The sequence below is a fragment of the Rutilus rutilus genome (assembly GCF_951802725.1).
Source record: "Rutilus rutilus genome assembly, chromosome: 2".
Classification (NCBI taxonomy): domain Eukaryota; kingdom Metazoa; phylum Chordata; class Actinopteri; order Cypriniformes; family Leuciscidae; genus Rutilus; species Rutilus rutilus.
Genome location: NC_140210.1, coordinates 44,624,407 through 44,641,798, shown reverse-complemented (window position 1 = coordinate 44,641,798; position 17,392 = coordinate 44,624,407). Strand labels below are relative to the sequence as shown.

General features: G+C 37.3%; 1 protein-coding gene across 1 annotated transcript in view; it reads right to left on the bottom strand.

The window, feature by feature from the left end:
• The window catches only part of LOC311286574 (NACHT, LRR and PYD domains-containing protein 12-like), a 56,476-nt gene that overhangs the window by 21,364 nt on the left and 17,720 nt on the right, over window positions 1–17,392 (bottom strand). The window contains exons 5-8 of the mRNA XM_084402790.1: window positions 15,195–15,290; window positions 13,283–15,079; window positions 12,708–12,878; window positions 1,900–2,070 (exon numbers count right to left, since the gene is read on the bottom strand). Coding sequence (XP_084258916.1) covers window positions 1,900–2,070; window positions 12,708–12,878; window positions 13,283–15,079; window positions 15,195–15,290 — 2,235 coding nt within the window. The remainder of the gene's footprint in view (window positions 1–1,899; window positions 2,071–12,707; window positions 12,879–13,282; window positions 15,080–15,194; window positions 15,291–17,392) is intronic.

The window sequence follows — 17,392 nt, the reverse complement described above, 5'->3', positions numbered from 1 at the left end:
AAGCATAATTAGAATGGAAATGCCACTTTTATGTTTGACTGTATTTTTGTTTTCGGTCAAATTGCGTTTTGAATGGGAGTGCACGAGGCACTACTATGATAGCATAAAAAAGAAAAATCGCTATTTTTACACAACATGAAATTTTGACTAACTTTCACTACACATGAACTCGAGCATTGACAACATTGTTTGTGAACACAGAGTTTACTAAAAAGAAAGATTATGAACAACTCATTGTTTCGGTTACGGTTTCATTTTGAAATTCTCGTCGGCGAAATAAAGGGAAAACAAACAAAATTGACAATATTGTGTCTAAAAAGTAACTCAAAATGTTAACTTAATTTAACTGTTGTATAAAATAAATATCACATTTACAGGAAAGCTGCACTCTTGGTCATGTGATATTCTAATATATAACATAATATGATATAAATATAAGACAAAAACTCATTTGGGGACATACAGAACGTTACTATAACTGCACTGACACATCACGCAGTGAAAGCAAAGCATGAGAGATAAATGCGATGTCAGCTCGCAGTGCCTCATACATAGTTAAAACAATGATTACAATATCATCATAGACGATACATATCGCACACTCCTAAGCACATAAAGAATGAACTTACAATTGAACTGACATTTACCAACTTTCTTCTCCCTCTCATGACCCGAATTGTCACGTGAACAAGCAAATCCACAAAGATAGAATAATAAAAAAAAATAGCTGAAGGGACACGTTTTAAAATTATACTTGCCTTTTACTTGCTAAAAAACTTATACTACAGGGCCGTTGAATGCTTGAATCTGATTGGTTGACAAACGTTCTAAGGTGTGCATTATTTTCAGGGAAACGCACGGCTAAAGTAGTTCCAGGCAGGTCTTGACTGCATTACAGTTCCATATCACTTCGCCTAGTCAACTGTAATAACGGACAATAGGATACAATTCATAACAAAAAACAAAACAAAAAGCATTTAGCCCCATGCGCTTGATCTGCAATTTCCAATGTCTAGCTTCACAATCAATGGAAACATGCAGTTTAATTTTAATATATAAAGTACATAGTCCTATCTATAATCAATAGAAAATTAAACTGAGGCTAAATAAATGGATAGTCCTGCAGCACGGATTTTTATTGCAGATAATATAACAAATAAATAATTATTGATTGGCCTACTTGTTAAAAGGGCTTTGTGTTTCATTTATTTGGCTAGTCTACTGTCATCTATCAATAATAGAAAAAAAGAATGAACGAATTAATTAAACGAATTGAATGAATAAATAATATTGACGCACATGCTTTTCTGTCTCATTATTGCAACATCTCTCACTAATAACTGCATTAATAACTGCATAAAGCCGGGGACACACTTTAAGACTGGTTATGAATGTAATTTGATACTTATGACTGATCATGTCCAAACGCGTGTTCAGCGCGTTCAGTCTGTTCAAAGTCGGTGTTTAAAATCTGCTGCAGTCGATGAAAACAGTCAGAGAATGTGTCAGCTAGTCGTGTGTCCCCAGCATTAGTCTGCTATCAGTGGCTCAAACCTCTGTTACTAACTCTAAAATGACGTTTTGGAATTAGCAATGGAGGCATTGGATTAGATGCGTAAGAAATTAGTCCTACATACAAGAGCGTTTTAATGACAAACCTCCGCTTCGCGTCGTGACCGCATTACCACCTCGGGTGTGCATTATTTTTCTAATAATTCAACGGCCTGTCGTCAATTATTCCTTACATAAACCATCAACCAACAACAGAAGGCAAGTAGTAGATTGTGTGCAACAGGTTTTTGATCATGTTGATAATTTAGATCAAATATGATACAGTAGGAATTAAAGGGTTAAAATAACATTATTCTTGTCTCAGTTAAGATTAATGTATGATCTTACCTCAGTTTCTCCAGTTTACAGTGAGGATCCTTCAGTTCATCAGAGAGCAGCGTCAGACCTTTATCTCCTATTATATTCACAGACAGATCCAGTTCTCTGAGGTGTGAGTTTGATCTCAGAGCTGAAGTCAGAGCAGCACAACCTTCATCTGTGATATAACAACATCTCAACCTGTAGAACAACGACACACACTTTAATCTCTCAGTTCAGCAGGAACTACACAATCACAGAGAGAGTGAGATGTTAAATACTAAGGGCCAGATTTACTAAACAGGGCAAATTATCGTGGGAGCGCAATCCCATAAAATCCTATAAATCCCAATGTCCATTCTTGGCCAGGACTCTCATGTGAAAGATTTTTAACCTTAGAGAGATTTTCCTGGTTAAATAAAGGTCAAAAAAAAAAAAAAAAAAAAAAGTGCAGATGGGAGTGGAAAGTTCTGAGTTTGATCGACTGACGAAGCGGAAGTTAAAGAACAGAGACTGATTTCCGGATAATTTCCATAAAGACCAACACAATCTACCAGTTAGCGTCTGGTTTCAGACCTGCTTTTTTTGGGCGGTAAATAATGGCGCAAACACCAGCGGCCTGATGCATAAACGTTGCATATGCACAAAAAAGCATTCAAATGTGCATACGCAATTTCCCATGCACATATCGGGATTTATTAAAAAATAAACTAGGCGTAAATATGTGCGCACCGTACGGACACTCTAGACCAGTGGTTCTCAATCCTGGTCCTGGGGACCCACAGCTCTGCACATTTTAGATGTCTCCTTTATCTGACACACCCAGTTCAGTTCATAGAGCTCTTTCCTAACGAGATGATGATCTGAATCAGGTGTGTTAAATGAGGGAGACATACAAACTGTGCAGAGCTGTGGGTCCCCAGGACCAGGATTGAGAACCACTGCTCTAGACCAGGGATAGACAACTCCGGTCCTAGAGGGCCACTGTCCTGCAGAGTTTAGCTTCAGCCCTAATTAAACACACCTGAACAAGGCAATCAGTGTTTTACTAAATAGATACAGGCAGGTGAGTTTTTATCAGGGCTGAAGCTAAACTCTGCAGGACAGTGGCCCTCCAGGACCGGAGTTGTCTATCCCTGCTCTAGACCGTGCGTACACATTCTTTTAATGGAGTGAGTGAAGTAATGAAGTAAACAGAATGATTTAAACTGTTTTATATCTGATATACACATTTAGGTTAAATATGCCACTCTCATTAATGGAGTTAAGCACTGAAATTTTATGAAATCATTGTCCAGAAGTTACCAAAAGTTTTATTAATTTAAATAGAAATATTTTTAGTGAATGCGCTGCTTTTGAACACTTGTCCTATGGCATGCTGTGTTTTAATGTTTTAAATGATAATGATAATTCTGCTTTATATTCTGATCTAAACAGCACATGTTCTGCGAAAATATTTCCGTGCAAATAATGATCAATGATGAGCACTTGACTCCGTCTAAGCAAATTAGCAGCAACACAGACGGTATAATGACGAGCAATGAAGGACTCGCTCGGTGATCGAACGGTCCATTGGCCGGGTTGAATAAGTGCGCTGACTCAGTGCTGTACGATCTGCTGCACGCAGGAGCTGTTGGTGTCGAGCACAGACAGAGAGTAGAATTGGAAGGAAACGGTAAGATATGCACATTTTATTTTTAAAATGTTTTGTCAGGGACGCTGACTCGCTGAGTATACGAGCATATAGGACACTCAAGGGGTTCAGGATTAATGCAGTCAAGATGGTGGTGTGTGTTTCCGGTAAGAGAAACACAAGAGGGAATCCCAGTTTAACTTGTTTATTGAAAGGAGTTTGTATATGTTACTTCACATATACAATAAACATCATATCGTGATGTCTATAATAAACAGAATAGAAACAAAGAAAACAGTTGTAAGTATATCAGTAAATGATATAAACATTCAGTTAAGTAATATGTAAATTAACATACATGGGTTAACTGCGTGCTGATTATATTAATAAAATGATAAAGTGAACAATGACACGCAGATTGCACGATCGTTGTGTATGCTCAATATTATAGCAGCAAACATACAATATCATCAAATTCAACATTTTCAAACAATATTGAACAAACCGGGTGATCTGTAACTAGGAAGTGAATATAAAATAATATAATTACAATTATTTTTCAGCTCAAAGTCTGATATGAAAACGGTTTGGTTTCACTTTGTGACGCAGTTTAAAATGCATTCATTTTACGAGCAAATCTCGACATTCAGAACAATAATATCAATAACAAAGGCGAAATATATATAAAAACTCACCCGTAATCATTTACGCACTGATAAAAACATATATATCGTTGGATAACAGACCAGCCGGCCTGATTTGTAACTCAGCTGCCGATTTTGCATGTCAGCCAAACCTGGCTGAGCGCTGTATAATACAAAACACTCAGGGCGAGTGATAAGGGCTTTCTCACACTGAGTCAGACAATTATTTACACTGTAAAATATATATATATAATCCCCAGGACCAGAGTTGAGAACCACTGACATAAAATGCATATAAATATCAGTAATCATTCTTTTTCTGCCAGTTATATTTTTCAAATTCAAATAACAGCCATCATTCAGGGATACTTTACTTCTTTCTGAATTTATTTTTAAGGAACACAACTAATAATTACAAGTGGCAGTGCCACCTGCAGACACAATGGGGGGATAGCTACGGTGGCCCAGTAGTGCACAACACAACGAAATTTATAAAGCAAGCATAAGTTCACAACACAACGGAAATGAGCCACAACACAACGAAATAAAGCCGCAACACAACGGAAATTAGCCACAACACAACGAAATAAAGCCGCAACACAACGGAAATGAGCCAGAACACAACGGAAAATGTACAACACAACGAAATAAAGCCACAACACAACGAAATAAAGCCGCAACACAACGAAATAAAGCCACAACACAACGGAAATGAGCCACAACACAACGGAAAATGTACAACACAACGAAATAGAGCCACAACACAACGAAATAAAGCCGCAACACAACGGAAATGCTCCCGAGGGCTCTCGGAGCACATTTTTCCATGCCACTGAGTCTAAAACATTTAACTACACCACTATTAGTTTTAACAGTATGTAGCTAACCATTGTATATCGACATTTATTAATTCAAAATCACCAACGTGCATTATAGCTGCATATTTATATTATACTCTAGAATGCTTTGATGCACTACCAGCGCATGATCCCTAAGGGAACGTCCGCCAATTCTTTCAAGTTGTTTAAACGTATAATTTGTTTTAATTCAAATTACTTTTAACATTCAAAAACAGACATGTTCCAAATCCAAAGCTTGATTCTATTGGTAATAGACTGGATTACTAAAGCTGATTTTTTTTTTTCCCAATACCTCCCTTCATTAGAGTAAACAATTGTTATTTTTTAGGACATTTCTGTAATATAATAAAAGGTTTTTTTTTTTTTTTTTTTTAATCATGTTTCAAAGGTTGTAGTTCCTATTAACCAGATTGACTTACAACAGGTGAAATTGTGCCAATAGCTCCCTATAAGCTCCCAATTTTTTTATATAAACATTAGGCCTACTTTTTTCATCTCCTAAAGCTTGTGGTAGGTTCCTAGTGACCAGACTGACTTATTACAGGTGAAATTGTGCCAATACATTCCTGTAAGGAATTTTATTTATCAAATGATATTATAAATTATACGTTTTAACCACTTGGTGGAATTGCCAGACGTTCCCTTAGGGATCATGCGCTGTGGTAGCGCGTCAAATAATTCTCCAGTATAAATACACAGCTATAGGTGATTTTGAAGTATATTTTATGTCGATAGCCTATACAATGGTTGCATGCTGTAAAAACTAATCGTGGTATTTATAAATTAAGACTGCCGACTCTATAGAACAATGGCAAGGAAAACTAACTTTACCAAGCTCCGAGAACCCTCTAGTGGTCGGGAGCATTTCCGTTGTATTGCGGCTTTATTTCGCTGTGTTGTACATTTTCTGTTGTGCTGTACATTTTCTGTTGTGCTGTGGCTTTATTTCGTTGTGTTGTAAATTTTCCGTTGTGTTGTGGCTCATTTCCGTTGTGTTGTGGATTCATTTCGTTGTGTTGTGGCTTAATTTCTTACTGTTGTGAACTTATGTTTGCTTTTTAAATTTCGTTGTGTTGTGCACTACTGGGCCACCGTAGATAGCAGTATTACATACACAACACCAGTAACATATCTTAGTAAGATGATATTTAAATGCTTAGTTTTATGATCAAAGCTCTGTAATTTTAAAACATATAATATAATGCAATACAATGATTGTGAGATAAACTAGTAAACCTTCCTCAAAAGCCTGATGATCATATTTGATACATTTGAACATGATTCTTCACAAAAGATGTATGGATAATCAAGTAAACCTAAGTTGCTTCAGTCCAGAAAATGATCATCTTGAAATATTACTAACATTATAAAGGTTATTCTTATGTTTACTTATAAATCCATAAAGATTTCACAGCAAAAAGTCACATGACCCACGAGCTGAAGCGACACGTTTTAAAATGATTCTTGCCTTTTACTTGCTAAAAAAACTATAAACCATCAACCAGACAACAGAAGGCAAGTAGTAGATTGTGTGCAACAGGTTTTTGATCATGTTGATAATTTAGATCAAATATAATACAGTAGGAATTAAAGGGTTAAAATAACATTATTCTTGTCTCAGTTAAGATTAATGTATGATCTTACATCATACATTATTCTTGTCTCAGTTAAGATTAATGTATGATCTTACATCAGTTTCTCCAGTTTATTGTGAGGATCCTTCAGTCCATCAGAAAGCAGCTTCAGACCTTTACCTCCTATTATATTCCATGACAGATCCAGTTCTCTGAGGTGTGAGTTTGATCTCAGAGCTGAAGTCAGAGCAGCACAACCTACAGCTGAGATCTTACACCCCCACAACCTGTAGAACAACGACACACACTTTAATCTCTCAGTTCAGCAGGAACTACACAACCACAGAGAGACTGAGATATTAAATACTAAGGGCCAGATTTATTAAACAGGGAAAATTATCATGAGAGCACAATCCCATAAAAGTGCTGATGGGAGTGGAAAGTTCTGAGTTTGATCGACTGACGAAGCGGAAGTTAAAGAACAGAGACTCAGCCGGATCATTTCCATAATGACCAACACAATCTACCAGTTAGCGTCTGGTTTCAGACCTGCTTTTTTTGGGCAGTAAATAATGGCACAAACACCAGGGGCCTGATGCATAAACGTTGAATACGCACAAAAAAGCATTGAAATGTGCGAACGCAATTTTCCATGCACATATCAGGATTTATAAAAAATAAACTAGGCGTAAATATGCGCGCACCGTATGGAAATTCTAGACTGGTGGTCGGCAAAAACTGGCCCGCCAGCAATAATATCTGGCCCGCACCCAACGCTAGTTTATTTTGATAGCGGCTGGTTCACAAATCGATCAACAGCAACAGTTACTCACAAAAACTTTGTCTTTGGAGATTTTGCCTTCAAAATAAAAATATGAGAATGTTTTTGCAGCAATATTTTATTTTGAGTAGCCTACACTTCATAATATATAGATATATATGGTGTCTGTGTAGGTACCTATGTGAATATATAGGTATATATGGTACTGCCTGTGTAATATATTGCATATACACACTCACCTAAAGGATTATTAGGAACACCTGTTCAATTTCTCATTAATGCAATTATCTAATCAACCAATGACATGGCAGTTGCTTCAATGCATTTAGGGGTGTGGTCCTGGTCAAGACAATCTCCTGAACTCCAAACTGAATGTCAGAATGGGAAAGAAAGGTGATTTAAGCAATTTTGAGCGTGGCATGAGTTGAGTTTGAGTTGTTGGTGCCAGACGGGCCGGTCTGAGTATTTCACAATCTGCTCAGTTACTGGGATTTTCACGCACAACCATTTCTAGGGTTTACAAAGAATGGTGTGAAAAGGGAAAAACATCCAGTATGCGGCAGTCCTGTGGGCGAAAATGCCTTGTTGATGCTAGAGGTCAGAGGAGAATGGGCCGACTGATTCAAGCTGATAGAAGAGCAACTTTGACTGAAATAACCACTCGTTACAACCAAGGTATGCAGCAAAGCATTTGTGAAGCCACAACACGCACAACCTTGAGGCGGATGGGCTACAACAGCAGAAGACCCCACCGGGTACCACTCATCTCCTCTACAAATAGGAAAAAGAGGCTACAATTTGCACGAGCTCACCAAAATTGGACAGTTGAAGACTGGAAAAATGTTGCCTGGTCTGATGAGTCTCGATTTCTGTTGAGACATTCAGATGGTAGAGTCAGAATTTGGTGTAAACAGAATGAGAACATGGATCCATCATGCCTTGTTACCACTGTGCAGGCTGGTGGTGGTGGTGTAATGGTGTGGGGGATGTTTTCTTGGCACACTTTAGGCCCCTTAGTGCCAATTGGGCATCGTTTAAATGCCACGGCCTACCTGAGCATTGTTTCTGACCATGTCCATCCCTTTATGACCACCATGTACCCATCCTCTGATGGCTACTTCCAGCAGGATAATGCACCATGTCACAAAGCTCGAATCATTTCAAATTGGTTTCTTGAACATGACAATGAGTTCACTGTACTAAAATGGCCCCCACAGTCACCAGATCTCAACCCAATAGAGCATCTTTGGGATGTGGTGGAACGGGAGCTTCGTGCCCTGGATGTGAATCCCACAAATCTCCATCAACTGAAAGATGCTATCCTATCAATATGGGCCGGCATTTCTAAAGAATGCTTTCAGCACCTTGTTGAATCAATGCCATGTAGAATTAAGGCAGTTCTGAAGGCTAAAGGGGGTCAAACACCGTATTAGTATGGTGTTCCTAATAATCCTTTAGGTGAGTGTATTTACTCATGCAACAAACACATTTATAGAGAAATATATAATGTCATATATTTCTTATATTTTTAAATTATTTCCATTATAAATGTTTCATAATTTCAAAATAGTTAAAAGCACTAGCACACCTGCATGTACTGATGTAAATTAGCTAACAGACTATCACTGTGCTGAGGAATGCACAGCCATTACTTTTAAAATGTAGTAATTGTAGTTTTAATGTTGTTAGGCCAATCGTCAACGTCACCACAGGCTCTACTCTTCAGCACAATGACCCCAAAAACTCACACATACCAGAAATAATACTATTGAGCAAAACACATTAAAAAACACTTAATTTTAAAATTTGCTCTCCTTTAACAGTAAGAAGCAAAGCATGATGGGAACTAGAAATCTGTTGTAACTCATTCCATGAATGTGTGTGTGTATATATATATATATATATATATATATATATATATATATATATATATATATATGTGTGTGTGTGTGTGTGTGTGTGTGTGTGTGTGTGTGTGAACATGAATACGGAAACATGTATGTGCAATATACATGTACACAATAAAGGATAAAACTTTGTGAATATTACATGTAATGCTATTTTTGTCTTCATTTATAAATATTTTATATGTATTAATATTGTTGTGAAATATGCAATTATTATATTCTAATTATGCCTTTTGGTACATGAAATACTTATGGGTCATAGTAAACCACAATTGTAACTTGTTTTATAAAGATTTTTATTATGAAACTGGTTTATTAAGAAAAACACCGCAACTTGTTTTATAAAGATTTTTATTATTAAGATAATGCAGAAAAGAAATGACTACACTGTATTCTGTATGTTAAGCAATCAAATAAAAGAATAGCTTACAGTAGGTAGTAATAACACTAGGTAGTAGAAAGTATGTATTTTAGCAAAGTAGAAATGTAAGTATTACCGAGTTGTTGTGTTGCAGACCGAGCGTGGAAGACGACAAAGAATCCGAACTCAAAGGAGAAGAACAAAGGAGCGCAAGGCTTTTTATAAGAAAGTCTTGGAAGGACTGAAAGAGTTAATGATAGTTCAAGATTTTGGATTGGATAAATTGACTATAAGAGATTGAATATGTGAGAAGGGGGTGTGACATGAACTATAAAAATTATAGTGTAACATATCAACGTCAGACGCTGATTCACCAAGGACGGCCTCTCCGGTGTTAGATGCCTTGCCATTGCGCTTCATGAAGATGAAAGCTTGTAAATTATTTGGTTTTGATTTACTTTTATTTTTATTTTATATATTAGTACCTTTTATGAAAACTAATTAACCTGTATTTAATAAAAAAATTTATATAATTGAAATTAAGAAGCTCGCCTGCCATAAGTCTTTGTTTTACAAAAGATTGAGCTGAACTGACCACGGAGAAGTCTTCTGTGATCTAAATATTGTAAGTATGGAAATTCAAAATACTTATTATTTAGGACAGATTTGGCTTACTTTACCTAACCTGAGAATAGTTAAAATAAGGTAGAAGGTGTCTATATTTAAGAACCAAAAAAGGGGTTAGATTAAGAACCATAAAACAATATATAGCCATACATGGTCAAAGCATATATTGCAGTATATTGAAAATATAAGCACTAGTTTCCAATATATGTAAATGTATTATGTAATATTTCGCATTATATTTTGTTCCGTAAGAGTACACATTTAGGTTAAATATGCCACTCATTAATGGAGTTAAGCACTGAAATGTAATGAAATAATTATCCAGAAATTGCAACAGTTTTTATTAATTTAAGTAGAAATATTTGTAGTGAATGCGCTGTTTTTGAACACTTTTCCTGTGGCATGCTGTGTTTTAATGTTTTAGCCAGCGAGGATTGCTTGTCACATGATAATTCTGCTTTATATTCTGATCTAAATAGCAGATGTTCTGAGAAAATATTTTCACGCAAATAATGATCAGTGATGAGCACTTGACTCCGTCTAAGCAGATTAGCAGCGACACAGACGGTATAATAACAGGGCTCAGTGCTGTACGATCTGCTGCACGCAGGAGCTGTTGGTGTCGAGCACAGACAGAGAGGAGCCGAATCATAACCACTATCATGCTCTTCACACTATTGTGAAAACACTAATTGCATTTGAAGGATAGAATGGGAAGGAAATGGTAACGTTTTACATTTAAAATGTTTTGTAAGTGACGCTGAGTCAGACAATTATTTACACTGCAAATAATATATATAATCCCCAGGACCAGAGTTGAGAACCACTGACATAAAATGCATATAAATATCAGTCGTCACTCTATTTCTGCCAAAAACATGTCTTAGTAAGATGATTTAAGGATTTTTAAGACGTGAAGAAATCAAAATGAATACCTTACATTAGGGGTGCGGAATATTGAAGTTTTGTTGATAATAATTAGATGATACTTTACTGATTGTGTTTTGTACTGGTACCATGGCTGGTTTAGGCCTGTTATTGACAGCAGACTCATGAAGATATTCATATTATTCATATTCTATGCAGTGGTCAGTTCACAGCAGTGAGAGAAATGAACATTTTTATTAAGGGTCAATATTGGCCACCTTAAATTGATTTTCAGGGGCATTTTCACCAATATATGGACATGTTTTCTAAACATATTTAGAGATATGCATCACCTTTTATGTCAAATTCTAACATTCAAATTCAATTCTATTAGAATAATAACACAGTGCCACTGTTACAGTCAAATCAAATCATTAAATCAAAATCCATCTTTGCAATGCAGAGGAGACACAGAAGCGGCATTAATTTATTTACACTCCATTTGGAGGGCCGCTGTCCTGCGGAGTTTAGCTCCAACCCCAATTAAACACACCTGAACCAGCTAATCAAGGTCTCATTACTAGAAACTTTCAAACAGGTGTGTTGGAGCTGGTTGGAGCTAAACTCTGCAGGACAGCGGCCCTCCAGGACCGAGATTGGTGAACCCTGATCTAATATATAACATAATATGATATAAATATAAGACAAAAACTCATTTGGGGACATACAGAACGTTACTATAACTGCACTGACACATCACGCAGTGAAAGCAAAGCATGAGAGATAAATGCGATGTCAGCTCGCAGTGCCTCATACATAGTTAAAACAATGATTACAATATCATCATAGACGATACATATCGCACACTCCTAAGCACATAAAGAATGAACTTACAATTGAACTGACATTTACCAACTTTCTTCTCCCTCTCTCCTCTCGCGTGCAGGAGACAGACGTAATGCTGCCGAGAATGACCCGAATTGTCACGTGAACAAGCAAATCCACAAAGATAGAATAATAAAAAATAATACGTACGCTAATTAGAAATACGTCTAAGTCAAAGTGTCATCTAAAATTTAAGACCTTTCATAAGTAAAAATAAGACTTTTTATGGCCTTAAATTTTACAAATCTAATTTAGGACTTTTTAAGGATGCGCGGGAAACCTGAATAAACCTTCCTCAAAAGCCTGATGATCATATTTAATACATTTGAACATGATTTTTCAAAAAAGATGTATGGATAATCAAGTAAACCTAAGTTGCTTCAGTCCAGAAAATGATCATCTTGAAATATTACTAACATTATAAAGGTTATTCTTATGTTTACTTAAAAATCCGTAAAGATTTCACAGCAAAAAGTCACATGACCCACGAGCTGAAGCGACACGTTTTAAAATTATACTTGCCTTTTACTTGCTAAAAAAAAATATAAACCATCAACCAGACAACAGAAGGCAAGTAGTAGATTGTGTGCAACAGGTTTTTGATCATGTTGATAATTTAGATCAAATATGATACAATAGGAATTAAAGGGTTAAAATAACATTATTCTAGTCTCAGTTAAGATTAATGTATGATCTTACCTCAGTTTCTCCAGTTTACAGTGAGGATCCTTCAGTTTATCAGAGAGCAGCGTCAGACCTTTACCTCCTATTTCATTCACAGTCAGATCCAGTTCTCTGAGGTGTGAGTTTGATCTCAGAGCTGAAGCCAGAGCAGCACAACCTTCATCTGTGATCATACACCATCTCAACCTGTAGAACAACGACACACACTTTAATCTCTCAGTTCAGCAGGAACTACACAACCACAGAGAGATATTAAATACTAAATACAATGTTTTTATTATTTTGTTGACTTTTGCTGTATTGCGTGTAAATTACGATCTGAAAAATATATAAAAGTAATATAAAAATAAGGAAATCCCTTTTGTTTTTCCAAGTGTGACTTTTCTTTAAAAAAAATCGGGCCAAAATATTACTACCATTGACAACAAAGAAATACATCACTACAACACTACAACACACACACACACACACACACACACACACACACACACACACACACACACACACACACACACACACACACACACACACACACACACACACACACACACACACACACACACACACACACAGATTGTCCTCAGACTTACTGAGCTGATCTGGAGGCTTCAACTACAGGCAAGAGCTTCTGAAGAACTTCATCCGGTGACGTGTGGTTTTGGTCTCGACTAGTGCTTATGTATTTCTTTAACTCAAACTCATCCAAACACTCTGAAGTTAATAAAACAAAGACAACAGCTGACCACTGTGACGAGGACAATTTGGTGCTTGAAAGACCTCCAGATCTGAGACACTCCTGTATTTCATTTACGAGAGAATGATCACCCAGTTCATTTAAAGAGTGGAACAGATTGATGGATTTCTCTGGTGAGGGATTCATTCTTATTCTCATTTTAATGTATTCAACCGTTTTCTCTTCACTGTACGAGATGTTTCTAACATGCGACAGAAGGCCTCTCAGGAGCTTCTGATTGGACTCCCGTGAGAGACCCAGAAGAAACCGCAGGAAAAGATCCAGATGTCCATTTCTACTCTGCAGAGCCTTGTCCACGGCTCTCTGATGCAGGTCAGATATCGTGTGACACGTGAACTCGTGTGCATGTTTTGAGCTGAGGGTTTCATTGAGCACATCCCTCTGGTACAGCAGGAATGAAAGCAGAGCATAAAGAGCGGCTAGATGCTCCTGAATGCTCAGATGAACAAAGCAGAAGACTTTCCCCTGATACAAGCCCAACTCCTCTCTGAAGATCTGAGTGCACAATCCTGAGTAAACTGATGCCTCTGTCTCATCAATGTCACACTCTCTCAGGTCTTCCTCATAGAAGATCAGGTTGCCTTTCACAAGCTGCTGGAAGGCCAGTTTCCCCAGTTTGAGGATCATGTCTTCATCCTTCACTTTCTTCTTATAGTCCTTCTCATGTTTGATGTTGGTCTGAATGATCAGGAAGTGTGTGTACATCTGAGTGAGAGTCTTGGGAATCTCTTCATTCTCTGCTTCACTCAACATCTTTTCTAAAACAGTGGCTGAGATCCAGCAAAACACTGGGATGTGGCACATGATGAAGAGGCTCCTTGATGACTTCAGGTGTGTGATGATTTTATCGGCCAGACTCTGATCACTGATTCTCTTCCTGAAGTATTCCTCCTTCTGTGGATCATTGAATCCTCGTACCTCAGTCACTCGATGGACACACTCAGAGGGGACGAGATCGGCTGCTGCTGGTCTGGAGGTGATCCAGATGAGAGCAGAGGGAAGCAGATTCCCCACAATGAGGTTCGTCAGCAGCACGTCCACTGAGGCTGATTCAGATATATTACACAGTTTCACATTAAAATCCAGAGACAGACGACACTCGTCCAGACCATCAAAAACAAAGACCACTTTATATTCATCACTGAATGGTTTCATTTCTTTTGTTTCAGGGAAAAAGACATGAAGAAGCTCTGAGAGACTGAGTGTTTTGTCCTTCATTAGGTTGAGCTCTCTGAAAGCAAGTGGAAACATGAGCTGGATCTCCTGATTCTCTGTCCCTTCAGCCCAGTCCAGGATGAACTTCTGCACAGAGACTGTTTTTCCAATGCCAGCGACTCCCTTTGTCAGCACAGTTCTGATGGGTTTGTCTTGTCCAGGTAAAGGTCTAAAGATGTCAGTGCATTTGATCGGTGTGTCCTCTGTTGCTGCTCTCCTGGATTGAGTCTCAATCTGTCTCACCTCATGCTCATTATTGATCTCTCCACAATCACTCTCTGTGATGTAGAGATCAGTGTAGATCTCATTCAGCAGTGTTGGGTTTCCCTGCTTTGCTGTTCCCTCATACACACACTGAAACTTCTTCCTCACATTCGATCTGAATGTATTGAGGGCTTCGGCATGTTGAGGGCCACTACTGTAAGATAAAGAAATAATATACACACATTGTACCAAGATATTTTATTGTGTTAGGATCCATGACACTATGTAAGTCTCTTTGAATAAATGTAAATGTTTATTACAGCACTTACCTAAACCCAGGATCAGTGAGTCCACTAAACTTCAGTGTAGGATCCATTGACCAGTCACTCTTCATGGACACACAGCTGGGGTCTGAAGGGTCAAGTCTGTGCAGTGAAGATAAACACAAATTAATATAATACACACTCTAATATTAATCACTTTTGTAAGGGTTGATTGTTCTAAGGCCTTGTTTACACTGTTAGTGAAATGTGACCCAATTCCGATTTTTTGCTCACATGTGACACAGATCCGATGTGTTCTATGACAGTGTAAACAGGAAAAAAAAACATGCATTCGGATATTTCGAGATTGGTTTCAGGCCTCATTCATATGTGAAATAAATCAGATATAAATCAGATATGTGCCAATGCGACGGTCATGTAAACAGGCTGATCAGATTTTCGGAGGCATTAGGCAACGTCTCCGCGGTTTAATGACGAGAGAAAACCCGACTGTCCCAACGCGCATTTGCAAAGGGATGGATGGCCCGACAAAACGTCGACAAAAGTTGACAACATATCAAAGGTTGGCTTGCTCATCCAAAAATTTCGGACCCACTGCTCCTCGTTAAAGCCAACATTTAAACACAATATGCTCCCGCCAGTCCTGAGATCTCTCGCACACAATAACTGAAGCATATGCGGAGGCTGCAATGATGGCCCTTTTCGTCCTCCTCCGCCTCAAATCATGGTGATGTTTGGCGAACTTCGCATATATCGCAGAGCTAGCATCAAGCATATTTTGCGTTCGCCCATCTGTGCAAGATAATTTAACCCTTTAAGCATGTGCGATGTTTCAGATAGTATGGGGCAAGCAGTGATGGGAATAACGGCGTTATAAATAAACGGCGTTACTAACGGCGTTATTTTTTTCAGTAACAAGTAATCAAACTAATTACTGTTTCCTCTGTTACAACGCCGTTACCGTTACTGTCAATAAAATGTGGCGTTACTATAATTGAGCTCACTGAAGCGGTTTTCATCCGAGTAGGCTCTCTCTCAGCCATAGGAGCTGCAAAGTTTTTTCTCTGGTGTGTGTGTGTTTATGAGGCACCGGACTGGACAAAAGCGCGGTGAACGCCGCGAGTGCGCGAGAGATACCGAATGTGTCGAGCATAAATACTTTATTCATAAATAAATTACACATTTCAGCATTAGAATAATCTCTGTAGCATACTGGTATTATATACAATGTTTTAATTAGTTTAAATAACATGGTTATAAAATAAAACTCCAAAATAACCTGCAGGGAACGTTCAAAGAAAACATCTTTGTTTGACCGGTTGTGAACACGTGCGGCGGCAAACACGACTAGAATTTGGCTAAAATAACCTCTGATGATGACGTTCTCTGTAGGTTATAAAAATAAACCCCCAAAAGATTGTGAGGAAGAAAATACTTCAAGTAGGCTATACAGTATGTCTACCAGTTGTAAAGGTGTGTGAGTTTTATAATTTTAATTATATGCACTACAAAGAGTGTATGTATACTTTTTATTTCTATTTATTTATTTTTGGTATATTAAGAAGCATAATTTATTTTTAGACTTATTGGTTGGCCAGTTGTGGTCTGTGCAATAAATATTAAAAGTTCTAAACCATCTATTGTGTTTTGTTGTTCCACTATAGTAATGATAATATTTTAATATTTAAGTTAATAGGTGTCTCTCACATTGTCCCACAGCAACATTAAACTAGTGTAGATGACTAGTGTAGTGTACAATGTTTTATAATAATAAGATGTTCTATTTAGTGTCCATTTCATTCATTTAACATTTCATATTAGGGGGATTCCAAGAAAGTTCTTATATTTAAACTTTTTTTTTTTTTTTTTTTAAGTAACGCAATAGTTACTTTCCCTGGTAATCAGTTACTTTTGTAATGATGTAATTCAGTTACTAACGCGGTTACTTTTTGTGAGAAGTAACTAGTAACTATAAATAATTACTTTTTTAAAGTAACTTACCCAACACTGATGGCAAGTGTGGAATTGGATATGGGTCACAATTGAAAGAACGTGTAAACGGACGGTCAAAAAAATATATAGGCAAAAAATCAGAATTGGGCATCAAGACCTGCAGTGTAAACGAGGCCTTAGTGAATGAATAATTTAATTAAAACGCATTATGCTTTTGGAGACATAACAGCAAGTGCAACTGTTATAGTGGTCATATTCACATATCAGACTTAAATCAAGCTTTTCATTCT